The following is a 21,962-nucleotide window of genomic DNA, read 5'->3' as shown; positions in this document are numbered from 1 at the left end:
GAGTTGATAACAGCCACCAGCCGAAAAGTCTTTGTGATGCTAAGGTGGTGTAACTGCCTCGAAGAAAAAGCAGAAAAGCTCTAGTTTTAAATCATTATGTGGCATAAAATGAATATTACATAAGTTAGATTTAAGTTAGCATATGATATGAAGGCAGACACACAGCTGAGCAGTCTGGCAAGAAGTCATAATGTAGAATGTAGAATTTACCTCCTAAAACACCTCGTCAGTAGTCCCACCTTTAATTCCGTGACTTCGTGACATCACACTACGTCACCGTGTCACACATTTGCATGATTTATGCCAAGCAGCTAGTTTGGCATGTAAGAATTGATTAAAGCATGTAAAGCAATTCTAGTAGTAACCCTGAAAATGAGCATAGTCTCCATTAAAATACCCGTTTTGATTGCTACAAACCCAGATGTCCTGACTTCCAGTCAAAAATATCTGGTTTTGTTGCCACAGACACGGCTGGAGATTGTCTTGAGGTCTCCTTAAAAACATCCAGTTTTTTAATGCTTAGAAAAGTTGAAACGCCATGGTCCCCCCTTCAGAAATTTGCAGTGGTTTCACACAAACGTCAATAACTCCGCCACCATCACATCCACCCTTGATATGAAAGTCAGGTCATAAATATGTAATGTGACATGTTTTTTTAGAAATGTCAATATGGTACCTAGCGAATGACATGTATAAATAAGAACCTATTAATGGTTTGCAGAAACATTAACTGCCAACATTTCATCATGGTGACTGGGCGTTTTTTTAATGCTTTTGGGGTGTTGCATAGAGAAGTAATTTGCATGTAATAGACTAAACTCGGAGCTGTCCATACGCCATGTCAAATCCTCAGCTGACAGCAACAATTCGTCATCAGTAATCAGAAGAAAGGGAGACAGCATGTGAGAGCGCATGTGAGGGGATTGACTCTCTGCCAGCTGTTAGCTTTCTCTGATGCAGCATCATCTATATCATCTTCCTCCATCTCCTTCTATTCTCTCTCCGTTGCTCCCTAACCCTCCCCAAGGGTTCAGAGATGAAGGGTCATGCCCACTAATAACTCAAACATCTGCGCATGGCTGTGGAAATGCAGATTTTCAAAGCCTGGATGCAAGCAGCAGAGAGGCAAACCAGCCTCCCCCGCTGTGTGCGTCTGTGTTGTAGAGGCAAAAGCCTGGACCCAGATTACGCAATCAGTTATGTGCCAGCTGGTAGAGGTAGACAGACACAGAGATGATGTTTTTTTAATCCTTTGTGAGACAGCATACATTTTCCTTCCAGTTCATCACATTTACTGTTCTGTTGTCGGATTCAGTGTCATTTTAATACTTATCACGTCCGTTTAGGAAACAAATTTATTTGGAATTTTGTTCTGTAGCACTGCTGAATTGTTTTCTAAGCTTAAATGACTCTTTATCTCACTGGTAATGTAGGAAGGAAATTTTTAAATGTATTGCCCAAAAACAAAACCAGTGCACCAAAACAATAAACATCAATGGGATTTTAATTTGACCTTTTCTGCATTATAATCTAATAAAAGGAGTTTTCATGTCAGCCCACAGATTTATCTTTGATAGGTCAATATCAGCTGATAATATACTGTAAAAAGAAAAAAAAATGTAATTTTAGGGAATATTTCCTGTTTATTTTACAGATTATTTCTGTATTTTTGTTACTCTGAAAATAAGAAATGATCTCAGCTGCTGAGGCCAGGTTCCCTTTGTCGTGTGGGACTGTTGTGACAATACAAATCTTTTGGCAGTCGGCAGCGGGTCATGTGATTTGTCAACTCACCTTTGTTTATTTCTTTTCCATCCAACAGTCGAGGCTTTGTGGTGCCATGATGAAGAAAGTCCTTGAAGTCATCCTGCTGTTGTTGCTGCTGGTCTTCACGCCACATGCAAAGGGAACACGTAAGTGTTTGGATGCAGCCTTGAACCATAGCTTCACTATCTCCTTAATTTTCTGGCAATGAGTTCAGTCATCTGAGAGGTATTTTTATGGCTGGTATTCTGTAAAAGTATAGTTTTTGTGGTATATTGTCATTTTTTCACACAGTTAACACTGTTTAGTTTGTAATGCATTTGCTTATATCTCTTCTCTTCCTGTCTGTCTTTAGGCTACAGCCCCCCAGGGAAGCCTGCACTGACCAGATGTCGTTCTCCTGAAAAAGAGACCTTTACCTGCTGGTGGGAGCCGGGATCTGACGGGGGACTTCCCACCACATACGCCCTGTACTATCGCAAAGAAAGGTGAGTGGAGGAACTCGTCACTTCACTTTGTTTAGTCTGGTTTCAGTCTGAATGCAGCTCACACTGAGAAACAGAAATGTGAAAAGGACGAATGGTCAGTAAGATGCTTTAGCGCATTCCATTTTGTTAAAAATGTAACCAATGATGAGGATGTCACATCAACAAACGTGGTAGGAAAACAGAGCTGACATAAGATGTCTTCACATTCCCAAGGTCGGCACAGTCGTCGGTGAGCAGCCTACCTGGTGGTTTGGCAGCATTGAGGGCAGCAGACGTGTAAGAGGATAAAGATTGCAGAGACTCAAGTGGCTCTGGTTGTGCCCGTGCTTGTGGGTTTAAAAATTTTGTAAGGTTGATGAGGAACAGATGCAGATGCAGAAGAAGAGTTCGGACTGGAACGTGTCTTTTCCCCCCCAAGAATTGTAGTCAATACCTTTGAAATGTGTGCCACTTAACAGCCGCCAGCAAAATCACTTTAGTCAAAAAGTCCTGTTCAACATGATACTTTGCACAGCTCAGTACAGCGGTATATTTTGGAGCTGTCTTTTCGCCTTCTTTCTGAAATGAAGCCAACTTTATTTGTCATACTCCTGCCGTTGTCCTGGGGTGGTTGTAGACGCACCATCCTCTGTGTAGCTGGCAGTTGCTTCCTTTCACTTCACAGCAAAATCTTCACTGCTGCGACTTAGGCGGACTGATGCGTCATGTCTCCTTTATCTCGCCCGAAAAACTGCACTTGAACACACTGCAGAGAGCAGAGCTGGCGACCAACAAGCTTCTACGTCCTGCGCTCTGTAAAAGTAAATACCCCTCTGCTGATATACAAACCCTTCTTATGAGTATGCAGCAATTGCTTGTCACCACTCTCACTAATATAGCCCCTCCTAATGGAGAATGTGTCTGATAAAAAGTTGGAGTCACTGCACTAAATGGGTGAAATCATGGATACTACAGCGACAGACTCAAGGGGCTTTCCCTTCCATTTTCTGTTGCTCTTTTCTGCACTGATCTGCTCACCTGAAAAGCCAATCACAGTGATTTCTCTCACCAACGAGCTGCTGCTGATTATACGTGCTGAATCGGCCAAAAAGCCTCCGACAAGGAGCTGTCCTGTGCCATGTAGTAAGGCCTGGTGTGTAGGGGCCTTAATAAAGGCTGAAGCTCACTATGTTTCCAAGATCTACCTGGTCCTCTGACCAATCAGAACCAGTCACTGCCGCAGCAACAACAGCATGTTCTCCTGCTTCCAGTCGTGTTCATGGAAGCACCCAGATTTACTTTTTTGGTGAGATGTCAATGGAGTTATTTTTTGGTGATGAGTCAAACCCGCAGTAGGAAATAGCCTACAGTTATGCAGGAGCTTCTGACAGTGCCAAGAAAAATAAAACACATGAGGGGCAGGCAGATAGGACAGCATCAAAGAAGGAAGGACAGCTTATTCATTCTCATTTCCTAGTTTCAATTGTTTGTGGAGGCTATATTACCGTATCTTTTGTGTTCGTGCTGATATGATGTGAAAACTTGAGTGAGAAAGAAAAGAGAGTGTAGGAAATAGGAAAAGAAAACACAGTACTTATCCCTTAAGCACAGTAGTTGTCCATGAACTCATCTCTTTTGTTCTAGTAAATGCTTCAGAGTTCTTTCTTCCATTTCTCTCTTCATTTCAGAAACACATGATGCTGATTTGTCCTTCAGTTTCATAAAATATACAAAGAATGCATGCTGTTCTTTAGAAAAGTACCAGTGCAGACAGAGTGATAACATGCTGTTCTCCTGCATCTCTTGCAGCTCTGATACGGTGTACGAATGTCCCGACTACCACACAGCTGGAGAGAACTCCTGCTTCTTTAACAAGAACGACACGTCCATCTGGGTCAACTACAACATCACCGTGGTGGCCACCAACGCGCTGGGAAGCACCTTCTCCGACCCGGTGGATATAGATGTGGTATACATCGGTGAGGGACTATGTGCTATTTTTCTATTTTTGGTTCTTGTTGTTAGCCTCATGTTCAAGGAACAATTTCCCCCATGAGGATTATAAAAGGGTATTTTAATGCACACTCACACAGCTGCTCATGGCGCACTGTGTTACAGTCGGGCTAATGCTCTCGGAGTGTACTAACCCTCCTTCCTGCTGTAACTGTCACCATGTTAAGGCAGTGAAATAAAAATAAAATGTCTTGTCAGCCTGCTGAGCAAAGGTTGATTATGATCGTACCAAATGTAAGAGAGTCGAGTGATTTAAAGGATCTTTTTCGTATTGATTTTCGTTTCACAGTTTGTTTTGTTAAGACCAAAACCAACAATAAACTGTTTAGCATTCAGGCTAAAGTCAATAGTGATTTACAGGGGCATAGTAATACGTTGAAGGGGCACTATGTAGTTTTGGAGAATAAATTAAAACTCAGAACTGAATAAACAGGCTGTTCTCAGAGGAAAATAAGGTCCCCTGAACACTGTTTGAAGCTAGAAAGGTGGCAGGGTCCGCCGCATAAAAACAAAGTAAAACCGAATGAAATTGTGTTCCTTTAAAGTCAGTTTGTTTATTCAGTGTATTTAGTCATGAAAACAAAGAGTTTGTTTATTTAGTTTGTTCAGACATAAACAACAACAATCAATCAATTCTTCCCAAAAACTAAATAGTGCACCTTTAAAACTGCATTTAAAACCAAAAGCAAGCAAACAAATAGTTAAAGATGAAAAAGAAGTAGAATCAGATTGCCTAAAGCCTGATACAGCTTACCCTTCTGTGCCCTTTTCCTCAATTGGTGTCCAAAAAATGACTAAAAACACATCAAAGTGCCACACTGTTCCACTGGCTGAACGGACACTGTAGTTTATTTTGAGTCAATCCCACATGCACCTTCCTGCTGACGGAAATACTCACTAGGGCACCAGCTACGTATTAATCCATGACTGAAAATAGTCCCCAACGACTGCAATATTCTCTGTTCTTCTCGTGAATTTTTCTAAAATCTACAGTGACCTGCTGCTTTAGAAAATCACTTTATCTAAAAAAAACAAAAAAACATACCCCTGTTATAAAAGTAGGGACAAATTAAGTTTGGGAATGACAGACAGGGGAGGGAAGTGTTCCCGAGAGACGTTTTCATGGGATTTATTGACAACGAGTAAATTGTAGAGCTTTTCCTTTCTTATGTCATCTGATTAAATATAAATACTGGTCAGATCTACTTTATATTATATAACAATATATAAATATTATATGAGACATGGAATAAGTTCGACTCTAACATGTGGCTAAACACAAAAGCATGTTGTTTTGCTCATGAAATATCTAAAAGGGGAAGTGTAAACCAATAGAATTAAAAGACTTAAAGTACCCACGTTGCCCTTGAGGCTGCTTATCTGAAAGTACTCCTCTTCCTCTTGACTCTCATAGTTGCATTGACCTCATTTGTTTATCAATCCTGAGCAGTATCTTTGTTTTACCTTCACAATTGTCAACAACGTGTCTCCAAGAAGATAACTTAAAGCCTAAACATTAATAATCATCTCAACCACTCCTGCAGTGACAGTGTTCATCTGCTAGAGGTGTGCTCTGGTTTACTATTACTCACTCACATTTTCTCTCTACCTCCTCAGTCAAGCCCAATCCTCCAGAGAAGGTAACAGTGACTGTGATGGAGGACAAGGGCTGGCCCTTCATCCGGGTGTCATGGGAACCGCCGCATAAGGCCGACACCCGCTCTGGTTGGATCACGCTCATCTACGAGATCCGCGTCAAGTTGGAGGAGGAAAATGAATGGGAGGTACGTTGACATGACATGCTGATCTGAAGTTAGTCGTAGCAGAAACTAACTATTATTAATTCTTATTTTGCATGTCATGCTATAAAATATTGACTGACTGGGTTGTGCATAACTGCTCACGTTGTGTTAATTGTGTTGTCTTTCCAGATGCACCTCGCCGGCCAGCAGAAGATGTTTAACATTTTCAGCCTGCGGTCAGGTGGTACATACCTCGTTCAGGTGCGCTGTAAGCCCGATCATGGCTTCTGGAGTGAATGGAGTTCCTCTTCCTACGTCAAAGTCCCCGACTGTAAGACACCTACTAACAACACGGCACAGTCCACTACACAGTACACACACATACCTTTTTTTCATACACATCATCATCGTCACACGTCGTCACGTTGTGTCTTACAGATTTCCATCGGGAGAAGTCCGTGTGGATCCTCATCACAGTCTTCTGTGCCTTCATCTTCCTCATCCTCACCTGGTTGCTACACATGAACAGCCACAGGTAAAACAATGATCATGAATTCCTCACGCAGTCTGTTTTATTTTTGCTTGTTCTATGTATACATGTTAAATGTGCTGCTACAGAGCAGCTGCAGTTTTCATGTGCATAGATAATAGGAATATGATAATTAGATATTCAAGTTTTGTCGTCAGAGAAACGTGCTGCTGTTTCAAGACACTTATTTCTTATGAATGGAAACTAAATTATGATTTTGTTGTTCTAAGATAATGAAAAACTGAAATATGAGACAATGGAATCGGTTAAGTAGTGATCATAAAATTAAAGGGCTCGTGTAACTGTGCCCACCCTGAGCTTTTTTTTAGCATACAATAAGAGCAGGACTGATTTGTATTATCATCTCAGATTTATTGATTTTCATCAGCTGCTCACAATCCCTGACATGCTTTTCTTGTTTTCTTTCATGTGTGAAGTCTGAAGCATTATATCCTGCCACCAGTTCCTGGTCCTAAAATCAAAGGATTTGATAAGCAGCTGCTCAAGGTAAAGCAACAACATGTGGAGCAATGTTTTGATTCATTCAGAAACTCTCCAGATCATTTGAAAAAGAAAAATGTCTCGATGTTTCACCATTAGACTCCAAAAAAAAAGCTAAATTACAGGAAATTAACACTGAAGTTGAGGAGAAAATATCATACTTACTACATTATCTGTCCATGCAGCAAGACAATCTTTTTCAACAAGAAATCTTAAAATAAGTAGGCTCTGATGAGTGTTCAAGGTAAAAAATTTTTTTTTTTTGCATTTTTAGTTTTGAAAACTGAAAAAAGGGCAAAGAATGAGAAAAAACACACATTTAAGTGGAATGTGACTTAATACAACTGGAGTGTGATTGTCCTGTTTTTTGAAACAAGTTTCTTTTAGTGGAAGAAAAAATTAAAAGTGCATTTGTTTTGCATTTTGAATTGGCTATGCGAAAACTAACAATAAGAAAATCACAAATTTGAGTGGATACTAGTGGATCGTGATTTTTGCTGTTACTTTAATGGAGTTTTTTTTAATACTGCAAGAGAAATCAAAAAATGCAGTTTTCTCGGGGGCATTTTCAATCTTTAAAACAGTAAAATAAAAACCAAAGAATGAGAAACAAATCACTAATATTAGTGGAAGATGACATAATACTAGTGGAGTGTGTTAATGCTGTTACTTGAAAGTTTCTTTTAGTGCAAGAGAAATTAAAAAAGCATTGTTTGTGTATTTTCAGTAAAAAAAAAATTGTAAATCATGCATTTCCTGACTGATTGTGCCATAAAAGACAAATCCATGGTCAATTTAAGAATATACCCTGGGTACAAAGATAGAAACCAGCATTTAGCAAGATTTGTTTTTGCAGTCTACAACTGAATTTTCCTCTTTTTGTGCAGAACGGCAAGTCTGAGGAGGTCTTCAGTGCACTGGTGGTGTCTGATTTCCCCCCGACATCATCTAACTACGAGGATTTGCTGGTGGAGTACTTAGAGGTGTATATCCCCGAGGAGCAGGAGCTGATGCTGGAGAAAAGCATGGATCTAGACGTCAGCTGCCTGAAATCTGAGGGCTCCACGTCCGACAGTGACTCCGGCCGGGGCAGCTGCGACAGCCACACTCTGCTGATGCATAAGTGTGGGGTGGCAAAAGAAGAAGAGAGGCAAGCAGAGGAGGCACGGAGGCATCAGAAGGACTGGAAGGAGGAAGCCTCGACCTACGCTCATGCAGACATGGTCAGCCCTGACATGTCCAGTGGGAGGGTGAAGACCTGGCCGTCTGTGTTTTCACCGCTGCCCCGGTACAGCTCTAACCAACAGGGCTCACTTGAGATGGCCAAACAGCACTACCTCTCCGACAGCCTTTTCCCCCCAAGCTCCAAATCCTCCTACCACACCCAGCCTGGCCATGGCACCACAGAGGCTCTCGGACCGAGCTACTGGGAGTGTGGCTTGAGCAACAAGCAGCCTCACCTGCTCCATCCCGAGGCGCAAGCTCAGCGACAACTCCAGGCCCACAGCCACGACAACATCTCCAGCATCGGCCGCAAACAGACACCTGATGGGCTGCACTCGCCCGCTCTCCGGTCCACTGAGTACGTGGAGGTCCAGAGGGTCAACGAGGAGGATATGGTGCTTCTGCAGCCTGTGTCAGGCCGTGGCGATATGGAAGGCTACCCCCAGATGCCCCACGGAGAGGACTACAGCAAGGTGAAGGGGGTGGACAGGGACAACATGCTGCTGCTCCAGAGAGAGGTGAGAGAGGAGACAGAGAACTGTGACACATTGTCCACAGTTACCACAACACAGAAGCCTACAGCCTGCATTCACTCTGCTATGCCGGTACAGGAAGAAACAGTCCTGGGAGTGAATGGTTATATTGACACTGCCACCATTTGCACACTGCCTACTTGCTAGGTGCCCTGTAAACCCAACCGGCAGGTCTGGGACATTGCAAGACCTGTTAGAGGACGGGAACGAGACGAAAAACACTAATGCTGGATGTGAAAAGTGGTTGCAAAGACAATATATTGCTGTCACAGAATTACTGTTATTTATCTTGCATCTTCTTCTCATGTTAGAGGGATCCTTTCACCGACTGCAAAGCGGTGATGCTCTGACTTTGAGAATCCAAAAGCATTTTAATGATCTGAAAAACAATCTTTACACAGTGTGTGATTGATTGTATAAATTATTTGGTATTTTATGATTATTTACAGGTCGGTTATAAATCCCTTTCTCCGTCGCAGGCACACGTTTCATGTGATGAACTTTTATATTGAAATATATTTATCTATACTGGTGAAAAATGATTTATGTAAAAAATCTTAATCGCTGAAAGCTCAAACATCAAATGTTTGTATTTTGTGTCAATTTTTGTATCTGTGTGTTTTATCTGCTCCCTGTAACACTTAAAGCCAATAGTGCAGGAAGGAAGTTGTTGAGGAGGCTGCAGCACCCCCTGCTGGCCAGGGTGAAGTAAAGCATTAATATTACCTTTTCAAATAATAATAATAATAATAATAATAATAATAATAAATGAATGAATAAATAAATATTATTGTAACAGTTTCCGTTCAAGTGCTTGTGGATGCACAGTTTTGCTGTTGTAGCAGTAAGAAAAATATGGTTATTAGCTGCCGAAACATACCTGGCTCAGAAAATAACCTGAAATCAGAGATATGAGAAGACAGTTAGGGGTGCTAAGTGGTCAGTCTGACGTCACCGTAAATGGTGTGTGACATGGTTTTTGTATTCATTTGGATAGCCGGGATGAATTATATCTAATAATTACTAACAATGATTGACAACAATTTGAGAACATTTTGCACGAGAGCAGACGGAGAGAAAATTTCCACCACTCGTTCCTGCGTCCATGTCTGAAAAAGGACATTTCTTTACTTTAAATTGTCCAAAACCAACTACAAAAAGGCTCTATGGAAAAAAAGGGACACCGCGGCCAGAAGTGGGAGTGAGGCTGCCTATTATTAGTACATACGGTACAAGTTGTTGCCGAGAAAGTAATAATAGGTGCTCATTTTGAAGAAAAGATAAGATACATTTATATTTATATATATATGTGTATATACATGTAGTATATGTGATATTTTCTGTCATAAAGATTCAGACTGTATATACATCTATTGGTGTATACATTTATTGCTGCTTTGATTGATTAAGTGGTCAAATAAGAATGTAACATTTCATTTTGTGGATGGGAAAATCGTGTCATGATATGTGCTTATGGCCATGTGCAACAACACTACTGTTCATGTGACTGTCGCTCAAGAGTGATTTTCTTTTGCTCTTCTGCATGTAATGTACAAGTGTCCATGTATGGCTTTGTAAACAGCAGCCAACCATATACAAACTGCAATTTTTTAACAGAAATCAAATCTAAAAAATCCTTATTATAATACATTTTATATGAAAGTAATGGGATGTTGATGTTTATTTTGTGTCTACTAGTATCTTGATGATTACCTGCTATTATTACATGTGCAGTCATCAATAATGAGGCAAAATAAAAAACATTCTGAGCTGTGATTGATCAGTAAACCTCCTGTTCTACTGACAGCCACAGTGTATCTACTGTTATTGACAGATAATGTGAAAACAAAGGGCAAAGTACGTGTGAAAATAAGTGAATAAAAATATATTACCGGTTAAAGTCAATAAAATTGGGTGTTAATAATGCCTTATGAAGTGAATCTCAGGCTACTGTTGTTTCTTTTTTTAGAATTGGTAGAAATTATCTTTGATTAATTGTGTTTGCCAATTAAAAGTTGCTCTTTTTTTTCATATTATTAAACACAGATTCTAATAATCAGAAAAATACTATATAGGATCTGATAATGGGCCAGACTGATAATCGTTCAACTCATAGTGTACAATGATTACCTCGAGATAGAATGTTACTAAGTACATTTACTCAAGTACTATATTTATGTACAATTATGAAGTAAATTAAATTTACTTGAGCATATCCCTCTTCTGTTACTTTATACTTCCACTTCACTACATTGTGGATGCACAAATTGTACTTTTTACTCCACTACATTTATTAAATAACTTTAGTTACTTGTTACTTTGCAGATTGCATTCTGCTTCAGAGCAAAAGTTACTTTCAAATTAAGTTTAATTTATTAACAGCAATAAACAATGATTCTGATAATCAGAAAAATGCTAAATATCACATCTAATACTCGTTCACTATTTAGTATACAGTATATATAGGCTGCATAAGTTTGAATATCTGTATAATTAACTTTTACTTTCATTCTTAAGTGTATTTGTTGCCAGAAAATTGATAATCAAGTACATTTAATATCAGATTATTATTTATTCAAGTATTATTTGTATATAAACTATATCTTTACATTACTCAAGTATAATTTGGGGGTATTTTATACTACACTGATAATCATACATATAAATATTTTTAATCTACTTTTACGAATTCTTCTGATACATTTATTGGCAGAAAATGTGATTCAAGTTTGATATCAGATACTTTGAGACTATCACTTTCATCACAGTGTTATTTTTTGTCTTCACTTTTACACATTTATGAGTTTTATGTTCTTTTTTAACAACACTGATGCCACGTGACATGTTGTAATGTTTACAAGTCTTTGAACGTGCGCGTGCACGCATCCCGTGACGTAGCAGGGGTGCATTCGGGGTCAATGACCGCGCGCTGACCGAACACACGAAGTTTGTGTAGAAAGACAGAAAATCGTGAAGTGGGTTGCTGAGTGGAGGCAGGAGGAGAGCTGAGTGTCCTGTGTGTGTCTGCTCAACATGTTTAAAGTTGTATCCCGTCTCAGTGGCCGCTGGGCAGCTGTAACAGGACAGTTCTGCTGTCGGCCCGGTTCGTCCCAACTCCACTTGGCAAGTGGTGAGTTAACATGGAGACGAAGACAGAGCAGAAGTAGCTGGTCTGTTACTGCTGCGACCTGAACATGATGTGATCCAGTTAGTCTGTGTGTGTGTGCGTGCCTGTGTGTCGGTTTTAGCTAATTCTGAAACACTGCTAACGTAAACACACGCAGTGTTGGACAAAGTACCAACAAGTGAGTAAAAGTAACGATATCGTGTATATTTTAACACGCACTTTGGTAAAAGTGAAAGTCACCCAAACGAATAGGACTTGAGTAAAAGTCTTCAAGTATTTGATATTAAATGTACTTACATCAATTTTCTGGCAATAAATGTAGTGGAGAAGTATCAAAAGTACAAGTAAAGTAAATTGTACATATATCTATATGTATCTATAGGCTAGCTAGCTACTTATATACTGAAGTTCATATACTTAAGTATCAAAAGTTAATTTTCTGGCAATAAAGTAAAATAAATTCTTAATCTGTAAAGTAACTAGTAACTCCAGTTGTCAGGTCAATGTAATGGAGTAAGTAAATGACTTGAGTATAAGTCTTAAAGTATCTAATATTAAATATACCTAAGTATCAAAAGTTATTTTTCTGGCAATAAATGTATCAAAAGTACAAATAAAGTAAATTATACATATATTTATATGTATCAATAGACTATAGCTGCTTTCAAAGCGATAGCCCTGAAACCAATAGGTGACGTCATGGTATCCGCAAACATTTATATCTAATATGTTTGTCTTTGTGTTGATATGTGGGACGTAGAATGGAAGATGAGAGTCGTCAGACCTCGAGGTAAACTCTTACTGACAGGTTGTTTCACAGCTGACTCACGGAAACGTCACAGCAAAGCTTTGATCAGCCTCAGCCAAGTAACGCCGTCAGCTCACGAAGCTCCTCAAAGACTAGCTGTCTTTTTAAACTTGCCGTCTGAACTTCAATCACGTTTATTTCACAGGTGCATCATGTCAGAATTCAGCCTTAAACTACAGCTCCACAGACATCCCCGAGATGCCCTCGTGCAATTTCAAACCAGAGGAATACCAGGTAAAAGAAATATCCTCATACATCCTCTCTTTATTGCACCGCTGTGTTCTGCAGTCCCTTCAGTAATAAATAAAATGTTAATATGTCAGACTAAGTAGATATTTCATTCAGAGTGACATTTTCACAGGTACACACACAGACTCCAGTTGCACTAATACATGCACACAACCCAGCTTAAAAAGCACCGCACATTCTTAAGAGTTGACACTGGGATAACTGGGCCTCTTTTCACACACACACATCGTTAAGCCAGGGTTCACACTGTGTTTCTACTAGCCCTGGGTTAAACATTTGTTGAAACACATACCTAACCTCCGAGAATGGTGCATGTCTGCATGTTTACTTTTCTTTAGCTTTACTCAAGTTTCACCCTGGCAACTTTTAGCGATAAGCCCACAAACTCAGGGGTAACCAGGGCTACCTCTGGAGCACCGCCAGCAAGCCTGGGGCTACAGTCGGGTAGAGGCCACTCTGGAATGCATCATGATTGTGCCATTGTGAAAGCTTGAATAGCCTGAAGGGATAAGAAGGTCTTTAAGGCCCAAATGCACTGAAAGCACTAAATTTATCCCTTTTAGCTCTCTGTAAATGGGTAGGGCAGCTGCAGAAAAAGCAGCTGTGGTCACAGGTTACTCAATTGACTCTCCAAAATCAACAATAGGTGTGCATCTTTTGGGCATTTAACCCTGGGTAAACCTCTTAAGTGCAGTGTGAAAAGCCCTTAAGATGATCCTTTATTGTAACTCCTGTACTGTATATTTGTCTCTGTCCAGGGTATGTCCAAAGAGCGGATGATGGAGATCCGCAGACAGTATTGCAACCCCATGACCATGAAGGTCACCTACTATAAGAAACCAGTGTTCATCCACCAGGGATACATGCAGTGGCTGTGGGATGTGGACGGGAGGCGATATCTGGATCTGTTTGCTGGTGTGGCTACTGTCAGTGTGGGCCACTGCCACCCGTAAGGTCCTTTTTTCTTCACTGAATACAGTTCGTAATAAAGTTAATGTATTTTTACCATTTGCTGTTCTTATATTTGATTCCTGATATCTGTGTGTATAGGAAAGTAACAGCAGCCGCAGAGCATCAGTTGAAAAGACTGTGGCATACCACAAACATCTACGTCTATCCTCCTCTCCATGAGTATTGTGAGAAACTAGCTTCCTACTTCCCAGATCCTCTGAAGGTATCCTGGTGCCTTTTTTTTATTTGGATTGGCTGAAGACAGTGAGCCTTGATAGATATGGAGGCTGTTATTAAAATGTCTGCTGGTCTGTGTTTCCCTGTCCAGGTGATATATCTGACCAACAGCGGCTCAGAAGCCAATGACCTGGCAATGTTGATGGCTCGACTTCACACAGGCAACTTTGACATCATCACTTTCAGGTACAAGTCTTTTTATTCTTACAAATTTAAAATCTAAAATTCACAGCCAGTGTTTTCCTTTTTTTCCCCAGCCCGGTAATGGATTTTAAAAAGCTTTTTTATTGGGATGATTTGTTTTGATTCGTTTGTCCTCCATTAATCCAAGATGCTATTAGGACATAAATAGAAGCTTGAATGGCAAGGACAGGAAATGAAAAAGTACTCTTTGTTAAAGTATGTGTGTATTATATTCTTATATTCAGTCAGCAAACACATGGTCTAGCGTAATTGTGAATAAAAGTTTCTAATTACCATCAGTCTAAAATGTTCCTGAATTGATTTTTGCCTTCCAGAGGATCATACCATGGTGGCAGTCCACAGACCATGGGTCTTACGTCCAACGCAGCATACAAATACCCCATTGCCAATGGTTTAGGCTGCACAAATGTATGTATGCATCAATGTATTAGAATGTCATAAAACTGACAACGCACATAATGATTTTTATTTCAATGAAGGCAAGTATAGTATGGTGATAGAAATGGGCAGATGCATGTGTGATACAGCTCACAGAAAACAGAGGAGAAGCTGTTTTGTACATCAATACTTATGAGTGACTGTTGCTGTCAGGTTGATCCAGCTGACTAGGTTTCTGCCCAATACACAGACCATGTGTCCTGATGTGTTCAGAGGCCCGTGGGGAGGAAGCCACTGCAGGGACTCTCCTGTGCAGACCATCAGAGAATGTAGCTGTGCCCAAGGTACACAAACACATGCACCCATGGCTCAACACACTCGCGCCGCTCTCATAAACCGGAAAAAACAAGACTGTTATCAGTGAGATTAAGCATTACGATCCCTTTTGCAATATTCCTACAAAACATTAACCTTACTTTCATTTACTGTGTTCTGTTAATGCACATTGATAAATTGGCTCATGGGGGAGGTTTTCATTTTGTTCCTTTTTAACACGACATCCAAGGCTGCATGTTTCGCTCAAGTATTTGAGCATTTCAATGAGCATTTGAAAGTGTTTGTCCATTTTTGTATTCCTGAACAGACCTCTCAGACAGCTTAAAGCTATGTCTGTATTTATACATGGAGCTGCAATTCGCAGATTGTATTGATTTCTTTAAAATCTTCCTAAAAGGCCTGAGGGTAAAACAGGTCACTTGTAACCCTGAAAAAGAGACAAAAGAAATACTACATAAAGTCCAAAGTCTCCTACTGTTGATCATTTACCCCTTCAACTTCTTTTGACCTTTTACCATTTTCAGGAATTTTTAACTAATGTTAGCATTTCTACATGACTGTTTACACAAAACAAACAGCTTCTATACAGCAATATAACATCATATCAATCAATAACAACCCTGCAGCTGAGTGCAACATATGGTTGTTAGTTGTTATAGTGGTGCAAAATTTGCAAAAAAAAAATAGTATCTTGATAATATGCAATTACAAAAATACTCAAAATCTCAGGGAAAGTGTAACATTTCTCAAAATAAAAAAAAATGTATAGTATCTGTGACTGCTCTGGTAAACTTTAACTCATTGTTCATTAACTGTGAACCAACCATGCAACTCCCCTTCATACTAAGAGACTCTTTCACTTTTTCCAACTCTTCATTCACCTTCAGCTACTTCAGCAACAAACCAGTTAAGCATCAGCTTTTCAACGTCCACCATTCATCAAGCATTTCTCCAGAAATCGCTGCTCTAGTTTGTACACTAATGTCTGTATTTGAGGGACTTCTCTTTGCTTAATCCCACAGGTCATTGCATGGCAAACGAGCAATACATCGGACAGCTCAAAGAGACATTTGCTACGAGTGTTCCGAGTCGAATTGCTGCTTTCTTTGGAGAACCGATTCAGGTACTATATTCTTCGCTGCAGTATTACAAGAAATGTGATCCTGGAGTTAACATGTTATAAATGCTTTTGTGTGTCTGATCTGTTGATTTGCCAACAGAATATTAACACATTAACAACATGGACTGTATACTATGAAAGTACAGTAGTGTTGGCATGTGCTTGGGTTAATTATGAAGGAACTTTGACATGAAATTGTGTTTGTTTTGTACAGGGAGTCGGAGGAGCTGTCCAGTACCCTAAAAACTACCTCAAGGAGGCGTACAAACTTGTAAGAGAGAGAGGAGGGGTCTGCATTGCTGATGAGGTTAGATTCACTTTTCATATATTTTCAATATTTATGTGGACTATAAATGGAAACCAAAATGTTTCCAGTACAAAAGTCTTGTCCATTGCTACAGATTCTGTGTTCATATGCAGATTTCTGTTTAAGTAGATGTTTCCATCTCTCTGACTTCAAACTGCATAAACTTGATCTATTTTGCACCTGTCAGGTCCAGACTGGATTTGGGCGAACAGGAACCCACTTCTGGGGTTACCAAGGTCATGATGTCATTCCTGATATGGTCACAATGGCAAAGGGCATTGGCAATGGATTCCCAATGGGAGCTGTTGTCACAACACCAGGTGAGATAAGATAAGATCTTCGTTAATGTTTATAAAAAATTAAATTGTGTAAAAAGTGTTGTTTTTTTTTCATTATTTCAACCATTAATTTGGCAAAATGCTTGAGAAGACAGAGTTTGGACTTCCTTCCTCTAAACAGGCTCAAAACAACAACAGATGGTTATTAGAAAGTCTTTAAGTACCACAGTATGATACTATAGCAATACATTTCTGAAAAAATGACAGAGCTCTCACCTCTATTTCTTGTCGCTTCGGCTCTCTGTACCTTCTTTTCTATGTGCCAGAGCTGACGTGTTTATTACCTTCGTGTCCACGTGTGATTATATGTTGCTCCTTGTGTTATTTGTTAAGCTAGTTGCCAGAGCTCTCTCTTAGTGATCGACCTTTAGTACATCAAAGACCCAACTGTTTTCTGTTTTGATGTCTTACTTGGTAGCATTTCAGTGAAGGCACAGAGACTAACATGACACACTCTTTGTGAATCATTTGCAGCACGTTGTTGTCTGACAGAATCTCTTTTTGGCCGAGGTTTTTGTTTTGGAGCAGTGGTGGGTGGAGATTTGATCTTTTTTATTCTTGTTTATTTTCTTGTGTTTTCCAGAAATCGCAGCCTCATTTGCCAAGGGGGTTCACTTCAACACCTTCGGAGGAAATCCTGTGGCTTGTGCAATTGCTTCATCAGTGCTTGATGTAAGAATACATAATTTCCTAATAATGTCCTGTTCCTCAGAAGAGGTACATCTACACATTCTTGTTGTAGCTGCACCTGAAAACTAAAATGCATGACAACAAAAGCACACTGATTCATAATTTACTTAACAGACAATCAAAGAGGACGGCGCACAGCAGATCAGTCTCAATGTGGGCACCTATCTGATGACAGAGCTGGCAAAATTCAGAGACAAGTATGAGATTATCGGTGATGTCCGTGGAAAAGGCCTGCAGCTCGGTGTGGAAATGGTCAAAGACAAGGTATTGAGTTTTGAAAAGAAGTGACACTCGCCTCTCCTCACATGCCCGGACAACGTGTGTGGCTGTGCTGTGCCCCCCGGGGGCAGGGTTCAGCAGTGCCCCAGTTAACCATTAGCCTGAGCAGCATTGACCATCTGTAACTGTGGAGAGAAAAACCTCAGCTGCAGTAAATGTACTACTGACCGAAGTTCAGACATTTCCTTTTTCATTCTGTTGACACCATTGTATTTAAAAACAGCCAGAAAAGGGGAAGCACCAGTACAGGAACACAATAGAACAATTGCTGAGGAGTTAATACAAATTTAGTGAAATGTGTAGTATTCAGTTTTGTTGACTTGGTAAATATCCTGCTCTATCAGTGTTGTTAAGGGTCTATTGTTGACCAATCTTCCGCACAAAATGTTTTCCTTTGTTTGCATATGTCATTATAAGAGACTTACAGCATCTGTTTGCAGTAAACAAAACTAAATTATGGAAAGTAGCAATGAGAATGATTGCAAAATGTATGAAAACCTACGGGACCCCCTTTAAACTTGGTATTACACCCGGGGGTGGCCCCTTACGTCCTGTGTGTTTTCGTCAGCCGGCATTGCCTGTTTCATCACTAGTAACCTCAGAGATGATTTTATGATTTTAAATCCAAACCATGATCTTTTCCGAAACCTAATCAGGGAATTTTGATGCCTAAACCTAACCAAGAAGTGTTATTGCCCAACCTTAACCAACCTGCAGCTGAAAACTAAAAATATTCCTTTAAATACCTGAAAACAATAAATTCACTGAGTTTAAAAGTAAAAATCAAAAACCTCTAGCCACTCTTTTGACACAAATTCCCATTGCCTGCATCGAAGAATGTGCAAAATCCATTCAACCAACATGACTTGCTGAGAAAATAGTCTTTTAGCATCTTTGCACCAAAAGCCAAATTGACTGCTGCGTCCTGAAGAACCACGCCCCTCGAGGCTTAATACCAAGGATTTAGTGAGACCAGATAATGGGTGGAAAGAATCACAGTCAAAAGACAGACATGGACCAAGATTGACTTAAAGGAAGCCAGTCTAAAACTACAACCTGCAGCCTCAAAAGTGAGCAACAAAATGATGAAACAACCTGACAGTCACATTAACAACAAAAATTAATTGTGTACTTAATGACATCTTTTAGGTGTCCATCACAAAGAAATGTGAAGTTATCTTGCATATCTTGGATTTTATTGAATGAGAACTGTTGCATCTCACCACTCCTATTTCCTATGTGAAAAATATAATTCATTTTACAGTCCAGATTGGTAACTGATTGACCATGAGCATAACTTCTTATCGCTTGAGGACACTGTATCTTTAACAGCTATTATTAACCTGGAAATTGTAAATGTCGTTACTGTAAATGTAGTAGGTTAATAGTGGAAATGGTGTGGCCTGTGGTTCAGGATATTAGTTTGTTAAATCACTTAGTTACTCTTACAGTAACATAGCCTCACCTCTCCTCTACCGTTCACAGGTCAGCAGGGACCCGCTGCCTGCTGAGGCAATGAATGAGATCTTTGAGGATGTCAAGGACATGGGAGTCCTGATAGGCAAAGGAGGAGTCTACGGACAGGTAACAGCACTCAGCTTCTGTCCCTCTGTCATTTTTGCTGAGTCAGCATGTGGTATAAACATGGCACCTACAGTGCAAAATGTGTATTTTTGTTGAAAACAACAAATGAAACATGTTAAATAAGCTGAACAAACATGTGCATGTAGCATTTTAAGTAAGTCTACAAACAAAAGACAAAGAACAATGCTGCTTTTGTTAGTTGCTTTACAAATAGTGCCACTCTGATAATACATGTAAAAATGGGCAATTTTCTCACTATTTTTTGATTCTTTGGTTTGGCTGTTTTAGCCTTTCAGCAAGTCCATCTTGGGTAATTTTGCCTCCAGCTCTGCTCTTGCTTTTCACTTAAACCAGACAATTTGGGTGTGAAGCAGTCAGACAATGATTACATAGTAGGTTGCTTTAAATGACTGAAGCAAATGATTATCATATTAAAATTAAAAATTGAATATGGAGCAAAGGTTTTTGATAGTCCAACCACTACAGAGTCAAAACGCACTGCCGCAATGATTCACTCCTCATGTTGCTCTTTGAAATAAACAAACCGTTCCTCTGGGTTGCCTTTTTTGAATTTAGAAACCGTGTATCTTTATTGTCATTGCACAGGTCAGACAGGTTTAAGTTTGCAGCTTCCGTATTCAATGCAATAAAAACCAATAAATAAAGTAACGATGAAACAATAAATGAGATAAAATAGCAATAGAGTAGCAATAAAATACAGGACAGTTACAGTGTAAACGGTGTCCAGCAGTAGTAAATAGTGCTGCAGCTCAGATGTACAAAGTAGCAACAAAACCAGGACAGAACATGAATGTAGAAAAAACTTCAATCAAAGTCAGAACCAGGAACTAATTTCTACACATTTTCCTGGTAATCTCCCCCCCCCCCCCCCCCCTTTTGTCTTCTGTTTTCTCACCACTTCAGACCTTCCGCATCAAACCCCCCATGTGCATCACGATGGAAGATGCAGATTTCTTCCTGGCAGTTTTTAACAAGGCCATAAAAAACTACATGGACAGACAATGAAGGAGTCAAAGGAGTGACTCAATGCTAAGGACCAGAACCTGGCAACCCAATCAGCAGTGGACTGCATTTTTGGAAAATCTTTTAAAATGTTGTTGATCATTTTGCTGAATGTGCTATTTACTTTGTAACTTTAACAGTTAATTATCTACATGCTGTAATAATGAAGACGCCCATGTTGCTGCTTTAGAACATTTTTTTTCCTTTTCCAGTTAAGACTCACTTATTAAATACACTGAGGATCACTATCCTCAGGAATAAAAAAAAAGTCCATCCAAAACTACATGGAAAGAAGATGAAAGTCAGATAAAGGTCAGCTGGATTGCTCAATGCCAAGGACCAAACCTGGGAGCCCGCTCAGCACTGGAGTGCATTTTTTGAAATGTTTAAAATGTCAGTATTCGTCACTGTGACCTTTTGAGCCTTGCATTGAAAATTGTAAGGGGTGACTGTTAAACTATGTTTAAATGTTTTAATTAGAAGACCTAACATACCTCACAAAGAAAAGATATTGTACAGTGCCTTTGTAACAAATGACGTTCATTTGGCTCTTTTTGATCTTCTGAATCGAGCTTGGATGTAACGTTTTATGATTGTTTTACAATTTGTAATTTCTGAAGACGTTTTATGTTACAGATTATAGATGTGTATGTAATAATAATGAATCTGTGAGCTTAAGGAACAAGTATTTGTACTTATAAGTGCTGTATCGTAGACAACTGGACTTTCGTCGTTTCAGTTTCTCGAAGCATTTTCACCTCTCATCTGAGAGGCTTCTTCAGTTCTAACTAACTGGAGGGGAGTTGCAACATTTGTACTATTACACATTGGTCACACTTCCCCCTGCAGGTACATATACTGTAGGTTCTTCCTATTTTATCCTTTAATCTTCCAACAAGAGGCTGTTCAGGTTCAGTGTTACCATCCGTGCAAGAATTTGTTGAAGGAAGCATTTCACAAAGCTATCAAGTTTCTCGTAACACAGCAAGTCTCAAAACTGAGTGTTTCCACATATTTTCATGGTCAGAAATAAAATAAAAAATTTCCATGACTTTTTTAATGATTTCATGATCATTCACAACCTATAAGTACATGAACAGAACTGTATTGCACATAGCCTATTGTATACTTTGCTCCAAATGTCAGTTATTGTATGAAAATTAAACAGCAGCATTTTTCAATCTCTAATAGTTGGAACATTTTCACATTCGCATGTCTGGAGGCAAGTCTGAAGATCAGTGTGTTGCTACATAAGCATGTAGGCATAAGCTCAGACTGTTTATTTAATGTCCGTCATGCATCATAAAAATGTCCTTGATTTGATAGAAGGGAGCTGCTATGTGTGAGAATTTAGCAATAGATCTGTAGTAAGAGACACTTGCAGCAGAAACCACACTACATTTGATCTATGCGTCCTTGCTTTTGAAAGACTAACTTGAGAGCTTTACATTTAGCCTCTTCTTATTCAGCTAAGAGAGCACTTCCTAACTGCTTAAAGTCCCATGTCCAAATACAAGAGTAGTGACTGATGCCAACTGTCCCAAAACTAACGTGAGAC

The 21,962-nt window shown here is 39.6% G+C and overlaps 2 protein-coding genes across 2 annotated transcripts; both read left to right on the top strand.

Moving 5' to 3' along the window:
• Positions 1 to 1,840: 1,840 nt before the first annotated feature.
• Positions 1,841 to 8,920, top strand: prlra (prolactin receptor a). The gene is made up of 8 exons (XM_073478429.1): positions 1,841 to 1,913; positions 2,120 to 2,252; positions 4,041 to 4,210; positions 5,862 to 6,028; positions 6,176 to 6,317; positions 6,425 to 6,521; positions 6,953 to 7,022; positions 7,904 to 8,920. The coding sequence occupies exons 1-8, from the start codon at positions 1,841 to 1,843 to the stop codon at positions 8,918 to 8,920; spliced, it is 1,869 nt and encodes a 622-aa protein (XP_073334530.1).
• Positions 8,921 to 11,728: 2,808 nt separating this feature from the next.
• Positions 11,729 to 21,464, top strand: LOC141006355 (alanine--glyoxylate aminotransferase 2, mitochondrial-like). Its single transcript, XM_073478534.1, has 14 exons — positions 11,729 to 11,903; positions 12,854 to 12,942; positions 13,716 to 13,906; positions 14,008 to 14,131; positions 14,237 to 14,331; positions 14,664 to 14,757; positions 14,978 to 15,071; positions 16,086 to 16,186; positions 16,398 to 16,490; positions 16,678 to 16,810; positions 17,412 to 17,500; positions 17,633 to 17,782; positions 19,283 to 19,381; positions 20,306 to 21,464. Exons 1-14 carry the CDS (start codon positions 11,807 to 11,809, stop codon positions 20,405 to 20,407), a joined length of 1,551 nt encoding a protein of 516 aa, XP_073334635.1. The 5' UTR covers positions 11,729 to 11,806; the 3' UTR covers positions 20,408 to 21,464.
• The last annotated feature ends 498 nt before the right edge of the window (positions 21,465 to 21,962 follow it).

The sequence above is a fragment of the Pagrus major genome, chromosome 12, assembly GCF_040436345.1.
Source record: "Pagrus major chromosome 12, Pma_NU_1.0".
NCBI lineage: Eukaryota > Metazoa > Chordata > Actinopteri > Spariformes > Sparidae > Pagrus > Pagrus major.
This window is presented reverse-complemented; position numbering and strand designations above follow the sequence as displayed.

Excerpts from the sequence above, each read along its gene's own strand:
- LOC141006355 (XM_073478534.1), top strand. The coding sequence starts at position 11,807 with ATGTTTAAAGTTGTATCCCGTCTCAGTGGCCGCTGGGCAGCTGTAACA. Across the intron at positions 12,943-13,715 it reads TCAAACCAGAGGAATACCAG|GGTATGTCCAAAGAGCGGAT; the intron begins GTAAAAGAAATA and ends GTCTCTGTCCAG. Across the intron at positions 17,501-17,632 it reads TTGCTTCATCAGTGCTTGAT|ACAATCAAAGAGGACGGCGC; the intron begins GTAAGAATACAT and ends TTTACTTAACAG.
- prlra (XM_073478429.1), top strand. The coding sequence starts at position 1,841 with ATGATGAAGAAAGTCCTTGAAGTCATCCTGCTGTTGTTGCTGCTGGTC. Across the intron at positions 4,211-5,861 it reads TATAGATGTGGTATACATCG|TCAAGCCCAATCCTCCAGAG; the intron begins GTGAGGGACTAT and ends CTACCTCCTCAG. Across the intron at positions 6,318-6,424 it reads CTACGTCAAAGTCCCCGACT|ATTTCCATCGGGAGAAGTCC; the intron begins GTAAGACACCTA and ends TGTGTCTTACAG.